This window comes from Lottia gigantea (assembly GCF_000327385.1).
Source record: "Lottia gigantea unplaced genomic scaffold LOTGIsca_8, whole genome shotgun sequence".
Lineage (NCBI taxonomy): Eukaryota > Metazoa > Mollusca > Gastropoda > Lottiidae > Lottia > Lottia gigantea.
The window spans coordinates 1,263,542-1,271,844 of NW_008710662.1; the positions used below are offsets into that span (position 1 = coordinate 1,263,542).

Below are 8,303 nucleotides of genomic sequence, written 5' to 3' on the forward strand. Positions count from 1 at the left end.
GGGGGGGGGGGGGGGGCAGCCTGTGTACTCTCAATATTTCCAGTACTGTATGGAAATTCGTGTATGTTACTCTACTTCTTTGTCTTAACCATGTAAAAATATTAAAAAAAAAATACTTTTATGGTTGTAACCTTTGATTTGTCTAATTTAAAAATAAGTATGACCATAAGAGCGTGTGAATCCATGGCAGGATATTTCAGATACCACCTTACAACACCATTCTCTCTTTCAGCACATTATTGGATTACCAATGGTTTATCAATGATCGGAAAACTTGGTGTATCAGCATGTTTTGGAATGATATTTATTTTTAGTGCTGAATTATTTCCAACTGTATTAAGAAATTCAGGTGTTGGTCTTTGTTCAGTCATTGCAAGATTCGGCTCGATGATTGCACCTTATATATCAGACTTAGTAGGTGGCTATTTTTAAATATTTTACCATGAATACTACATGCTAATGATTGTACAAAAATAAATTCAAGATATTTATAACAATTGTTTTGAGAAAACATGGCAGAGAAGATATGTCACTCATTACTTATTTCCAATGTCCTCATCTGGTAGCCTTGTTCCGTGACTGTTTTATTGGACTGCACTTAAAACAATTACGATCGACTCACTAATTTATTTTAACATAAAATGTTGGGATATTTGGGATAAGCAGTATTGATAATAAAACTCCGTACAAGCAAGAGAAATTCCGTTAATCAAAATCTCGTCCAAAGTATGGCAAAAGTAGAATAGTAGTGGACTCCTCCAAAGAGAAGTACCACCAGGTGTTTCCAAAAGAAGCATGCTCGGCTTCGCGCGCGACGCTCGCCAATACTATTGATACTACACTTTATAAAAAAGTCTATGTGACTACTGATCTTTTCTTAAAGGTGTACTTGCTGATACCTCTACTGGTTGCGTTGAAACTGAAACATCCTGTTTTACCAGCATTAGCCAACGTAGCATTATTTGTGTGCAATGAAGTCTGTTTTTTAAATTATAATGTGTGCTTATAGTATATAACATGTAAGACTCTTTTATGAGCGATTTGTATTTTATTATCCTAAACGAAGATAAAATTAGTCAGAAATATCAGGAAACCATGTGTAAAAACAATATCAGTCGTTTGTGAAGATCCATTGATAATTTAAAATAGAATGTTGTAGACATGCTGTTGGCACTAAAGACTGTTGACAAATGCTTGCTGTAGACCAACTGGATATGAGTGAACTGGGTCGGTTTCTGGTATAGGCGTATGCAGGCTGGCAGACTGACTTCGGACGGTGGTGGTATTTTTTCCATGACACAAGGAATTTGGAGGCAGAATGTTTAACAAATCTTCTTTATTTATACACTAGACTAGTCTAGACTGGAGTGAAAGATGGCCTACCCAAAGCTTCCTATCCTATGTCCTTCCTTCCTTGCTTGCCAAATCGAGAGTTCCCAAATCTATGTTTTCGCTCTATATGTATCCTCCGACAGGTGTCGCTCTGAACAAAGACAATAATTTGAATTTCCCTCCAAATTTAAGCCGACATCTGAAGACACCAGTCTATTTTCGGGTTATAGTCAAAATGGCCCTAGACCAAAATAGTCCCACAATTTGGTCAAAATGGCCCCAAAATTTTTTGTCGAGATGGTCCCTGGAATAGGTTAGAATGGCTCCAGCAAAAAGTCAAAATTGCCCAAAAAATTAGGTTATATATATTTTATTTAATATAGTAATAAATTAATTACAACATTAACATAAAAAATGTATACATCATATTATACATATCACTTCGTCAACATACAGTTTAGAGCACTATTTTACATCACATCAGTCACTAGATCACGTTTAACATATTATCATTACACACATGTATCTATAAATCATAATAAGGTGTCGTTCTCCATCCACTCTCAAATCAGCTTTGATGAAGTCAGGCACAAATAAATCACCTAAAATGTAAAATACATGTATATGTAGACTGCATATAAGAGTTGATTAAGTGCCATTTTGACTTGAAAATTTGGTTGAAATCAAAGAGTAATTTCTGGGGCTTATGACTTTTGGGGCCGTTTTGACCTGGGACGATTTTGGTTTAGGGCCATATATTCTCTATTGTTACCCAAGATGTTAATCTTATAGTAAGTCCTTATAGGTAACAATAGACCTGTCCAGATAATTATAGAGTATAGTAAATGCTACTATACCCTTTTGTTCCTTAACGACCCCAGGAGGTAATACTAATAACGGTGATATATTTTGTCTCCAGTCCAGACAACATACAAAAAGGCTTTAGATTCTACAATAAGAGTACGTTATAACTCGTACTATAGTCATACAGATGTGTTCAGTTTTTAAATACTCATATAGCTATACACTAGCCATATACATTCAAAACTAAATGTAAATAAGAACGGTGCAAACGTTACCGCAATTTGATTCAACATACTCTATATTTGGAAAGTGTTATAATGAAGTATAACGAAATATTGATGAAATTGGGTGATTTTGGGTTGTATCAGAAACGGTTATATTTTTTAACTTGTTTGCCTGCATTGATAATTGGATTACAACCTATGCTGACAATTTTTATATTAGCCATTCCATCTCATCGGTGAGTTTTATTTGTCTATGCTTTCGTGAAATTCTACTGAAAAGAAGCACGACATGAATGTTTAACTGTTTCCATCTGCAAAGTGCAAACTATAACTTTATTAAATTCAACCATAAAACATCGATTTTAGTGAAATTTTAAAATGCAAATTAACTTTGGATTGTGCAGTTCGGAACATTTCCCCGTGCAGATAATCTGCTTTGGTATGAACATGAGCATACTGTTTGAGGTGCGAAGTCAATTTTGATTACGTCGTGTGTTACAAAATATGGCTAATGTTCAGATGAAGGAAAGCACATGTACTCTTTAATCCGAGATAGTAATTGCTCTAATTAATGCAACATAATATGGTCACCTAACCTCAACAGTTGATCATGCTAAGAACCAGTAACATCCATCTAATTTTCTTAGTCTCCTACTGTAGCAAGACATCGATAATTTAATGGATCTACATGCATACATCGGATGGATCTTTCCAATGCCCAAGAAATAGTAAAAGTTTGTTGATCTGATTATTTTTAAAACTAGGGCAGACTTAGTTAATTTCACCATTTAGACATTAACTCAGCATAGGCTAAATTTTTTATCATGTGAAAAATTAATGGTTAATAATTTGACATTTGACATTTGACTGACTCCTAGCGTTGGGTCCGTTTCGCTTCATATGATATAACTATAAAGTCGTGGTATAATATTGGGGAATTAGACTTTCAAAAAATATGTTTCCAGATGTCAACTACCCAGTGAATTTTTAGATACCCACTACTACCCTACCAATAATGTAACACAATACTATGTCAATTCTACAATACCAGTTGATGATGGACAGTGGGCTGAATGTGAGCAGTATGATGTAGGTAATTCAACTATGTTTAAAGGAATGGATGTAGTTAATGGAAATATTTCCAGGACAAAATGCAATGACTGGGTTTATGATACTTCTACCTATCACAATACTTTTGTTTCCGAGGTAAATAAGAATTAACATTGATAAGATCTTGTAAATAACAAATTCTCAATATGCAGTATGAAGTATATACATATGGGAAATTCTACTAGACTAACTGAAGTATATGTACAGATATATATATAGATACTAAAGTACCGAAATATACAAATGCACAAAACCATTTATCTGTTTTTTCCATTGTGAAGGTTACGCGACCATTCGGCATAAGTTATACAGCTTAGCAGACGATATGCGAATTATACTTAACATTATTAAGTTAAAGAAAGCCTAACCACATAATTGCATTCTAGATCGATCTGAGATTTTGCGATGAACTTACCTACTTCAAAAGAATTCCAAAGGAACGAATTAATAACTCGTTATGCATCCCAATATTAAAAGGGTATTATGATGTGATATCGGGAAAATAAAAACCATTAGTGTTAATGGGGTCACTTATTTCCACGATTCAAGTTTTCAAAGACGGACAGGGAGCCGCGATGGCTCAGTGAGCAAAACGTAAAACTCCATTCATTTCATTTCATTTCCACAGACGAACGCAAAGTTTTTTATTATTATATATACATGTAATTAATGTAACATTTTTCTATAATACTTGACTTTATATGTATTTTTAAGTTTAACCTAGTGTGTGATGACACCATATACAGATCTCATGCTAATATGTTATTTATGTTTGGTAAAATGTTGGGATCGCTAGTTTTTGGAATAATAGCTGATTTGTAAGTATAGGTGTAATAATCAATAGATATACTTTGAGTATGAATGGCATTTTTCTCGTAACCATGCCTGTACATAAAAGGCAATGTAATATACACCCACTGGCAGCTTTGATTTTAAATAAAATAATTAAACAGTACAGTAACAATTACCAGTATGAAATATTCAACCATCAGAATTGAGCCTTCTAGAGTGTTTACAGGCTAAAACTTTTTAGCGTTTTTAAGAACAAGGGCAATAATATTTTTTGATTTTCCTGATTTTCAATAGGGTTCATCTTTGGGTGATTACATACACCCACACCAAGTTTCGTCAAAATCCATCAAGAATTGTGCCTTCTAGAGTGTTTACGTGCTACAAATTGTATGCATTTTCAAGAACAAGGGCGATAACACATACCAATTATTTTTCGATCTTTCTGATTTTCAATAGGGTTCATTCTTAGGTTACAACAAACTCTCACACCAAGTTTCGTAAAAATCTGTCAATAAATGAAGCTTCTAGAGAGTTTACGAGCTATACTAATTATTTTTCGATTATTCTGATTTTCAATAGGGTTCATCCTTGGGTGATTACTAACAGTGTTAGTAACACTCATACTAAGTTTCATCAAAATCCGACAAGATTTGTGCCCTCTGAAGTGTTTACGAGCTAAAAATTGAACGCTTTCAAGAACAAGGGCAATAACTCATACTAAAAATTTTCAATTTTTCTGATTTTCGATAGGGTTCATCCTTGGGTGATTACAAACAACCATACCAAGTTTCGTCGAAATCAGTCAAGAATTGTGCCTTCTAGAGTGTTAACTGTGGACAGACGGACGGACGGACGGACATGGGTGACAATATTCGCCCCCCATTTCATGTAGGCGTATGAAAATCAATTTTTAGGATAAATAAGACCTGATATTTTCTTATGGGAAATCTCTTAAGCGATATTTTTTTAATAAACTCAATCGCTCAGTGTTATTTTCATCTCTCAAAATAATCAAAAGTTATGAGGTGTAACATTCATTTTTAGATGCTTTTTAGTATAATAATGCGTTTCCTGATTACAATGTTTAACTGTTGTTGTGACTTTTTGAGAACAACGCCCAGTAATGTAGCATTCTTATAACTATCACAGCAATAATCAGTTAATATTCGAATGTTAAGCCAACATTTTCCAACATTGAATCGTTGGCTTAACTAATCTTATTGTCTTTATTATATGTTCAGATTTGGACGGAAAAAATCCTTCATCATCTCTGTTTTAATAGACCTGTTTTGTTCCATGACGATTGCATTCTCACCTAGCGTGTGGGTATTTTTCATACTACGGATGTTAGTTGGAGCTGCTAATTCTGGTATCTTCATATCTACATTCATCATAGGTAAAGACAATATACATTCCCGTTATTTTGTGCTTTGGACGGGATTTGTTGTTAACGAAAATGTTTTTCTTTTTAATACATATATTTCTTTATATACACTGCCATAGCCAATCGTACTTGAAGTTAAACTATTGACTCGTGGTTGCACATGATTTTCAACTGAAGTATTGTATTGTCTTCAAGATGAAGCATCGTTACTGACATTTAGCTAACAAAATATATCATTCGCAAACAACTGTGCCATATGCCTTATATGCGTTATGCTAGAGAAACCATGATCTCTCTGAGTTACCGAGTGGGCAGGCTATAATGTTCAAGAATACTGAACTGTGATAACGTATTTATTAGACCGGAGGCAAAAATTTAATAAAATATTGACTACTAATTGGTACGCGTCGCTATTTTCTCTCCCCTAAAATATTCAGTCTTATCTTTTTATACTTCAGGATTAGAACTCGTAGGCAAAAGTAAGCGAGCATTTGCTGGAATAGTTATCGAATTTTTCTGGGTTGGTGGATTATTTATTCTGCTGGTTTTGGCCTATTTATTAAGAAGCTGGGATGATCTTCTGTTAGCTACTGCACTTCCAATACTGCCTTTGGTTATTACATTCTGGTAATTTGACATATTTTGTTTAATATATTATTTATATATTGTTTTGAATAACCCATGATTTCGACAGTCATAATTTGAACAACATCATATGAACACCAAATAATTATTTGTTATCTTAAATGATTTTTGGTGAAAAAATCATAAAATAATTTGATTACCAATTTGATTTTTGGATGGATTGTTGTGGTTTGAATTAAACGGACACGGTACGCTTTTCCCAGCATCTCTCTAATTTTCTTGTGGTAATATTCAAGGTTTATCCCAGAATCAACCAGGTGGCTGGTATCAAAAGGTCGTACAAAAGAAGCTGAGAAGATTTTACGTAAAGCTGCTAAAGTGAATAAAGTAGAACTTCCCGATGAATTATTCGATAAAGATTGCTTGGAGAAAGAACCACGAGTAAAAATTTGGGAAATGTTTACATCACCCGTCTTAGTTATCAGATCTTTTATTATATTTTCCAGTTGGTTAGATAATATTTCAGTATTTATTAGCTAGTTTAGGTTGATATCTGTAATATTTTTGGTCTGATATCGGTTAAAACCCGGTTTGCCCGTCTATATATATATAGGGGCTGATATGAAAAAAAGCGCTTAGTTAGGTTTCCACTGTACTACTAAGCATGGAAAATTGCTATTGCTCTTGTCTTGGCGACCTCCAATTAAAAATAAGAATTCAGCAAGATGGTATACACGGAAGTGATAGTTTCGTTACTCAGATGTTAGTATGTTGCGATCAACAAAACCACGTATCATATACAGAGAGATAATAAGGTATAAATCTCTTTTTCAGGGCAGTAATTTCTATGGTATATTATGGCTTGAATTTAAATATTACAAATCTGAGTGGAAATATTCACATAAATTTTACCATCTCAAATATTGTAGAATTTTTAGCGTATTTGTCCGTATTTATCTTTGCCGAGAGAATTGGTAGAAAACCGATATTATGTATGAGTATGTTAGTTGGTGGAGCAGCCTGTGTACTATCAATATTTCCAGTACTGTATGGAAATTCAGGTGAGTGACTTCAGTAAGCTGCTTTTACAGAGGGATAGTAAAAATGTTTCTTTAACTTTTTATGTATGTACTGGGACTTTATAGTATTAAGGCATTATACCATTCCAATTTCAATCAGACGTCTATGGTTCATTGGTGCCAATACACAAAAAGTTTGGGAAATAATTTGAAACTTGTACAGCTAGTATTATAGTATAATAGAATTCTACAAACTATTTTCAGCACATTATTGGATTACCAATGGTTTATCTATGATAGGAAAATTTGGTGCTTCTGCTGGCTTTGGAGTTATATACATGTTTAGTGCTGAGTTATTTCCAACTGTGTTACGGAATTCAAGCGTCGGTCTATGTTCAGTCTCTGCTAGAATTGGCTCAATGATTGCACCATATATTTCAGACATTGTAAGTTAAACATCTTTTTGTATATGAAATGATGGTCCTTAAGTTTCATTAAATAACCAACATGATCAACAAGCAATCTGTATTTGTCAAATATCAATGAACCTTTTACTGAAAACTGACCCTCGATTCAATAGGCCTGTATTCTCGTTACTTAATACTTTGCTATCTTTATCGTCATTCAATTTGTCTAATTAGTGTTAATGTTATATAGGATGTTCATTCAAATTTGTCAAGTACATGCTATGTCGATAATTATGCATCATACAAAATACATTGTTAAAGGACAGACATACATTTCTAAAGATTTTACTGTGGCTGGGTACAAGTCTCACACAAGATTCTATCCACTAGCATCTAAATTTTGTCAAATTATTTCTCATATTCCGCCGTGAGTTTGCGAGAAAAATTGAAAAAATGTAAATGATATATGTAAATGATTATCTATTTCCAGGGAGAGTTATTAAAAGGTGAACTAGAACTTGCCTTACCTTTAATAGTATTTGGAATATGTTCTGTTGTTGCTGGTCTCCTTGCCTTACTGTTACCAGAAACGATGAATAGAAATTTACCAGACACAATTGAAGATGCAAAATCATTCGGAAGGTAA

General features: G+C 33.6%; 1 protein-coding gene across 1 annotated transcript; it reads left to right on the forward strand.

Moving 5' to 3' along the window:
* Positions 1-2,453: 2,453 nt before the first annotated feature.
* LOTGIDRAFT_108526 (hypothetical protein) lies at positions 2,454-8,303 on the forward strand (the record flags this gene model as incomplete). Its single annotated transcript, XM_009066882.1, has 9 exons — positions 2,454-2,596; positions 3,326-3,566; positions 4,185-4,288; positions 5,504-5,658; positions 6,105-6,273; positions 6,528-6,740; positions 7,066-7,292; positions 7,515-7,696; positions 8,154-8,303. The coding sequence occupies 9 exons, from the start codon at positions 2,454-2,456 to the stop codon at positions 8,301-8,303; spliced, it is 1,584 nt and encodes a 527-aa protein (XP_009065130.1).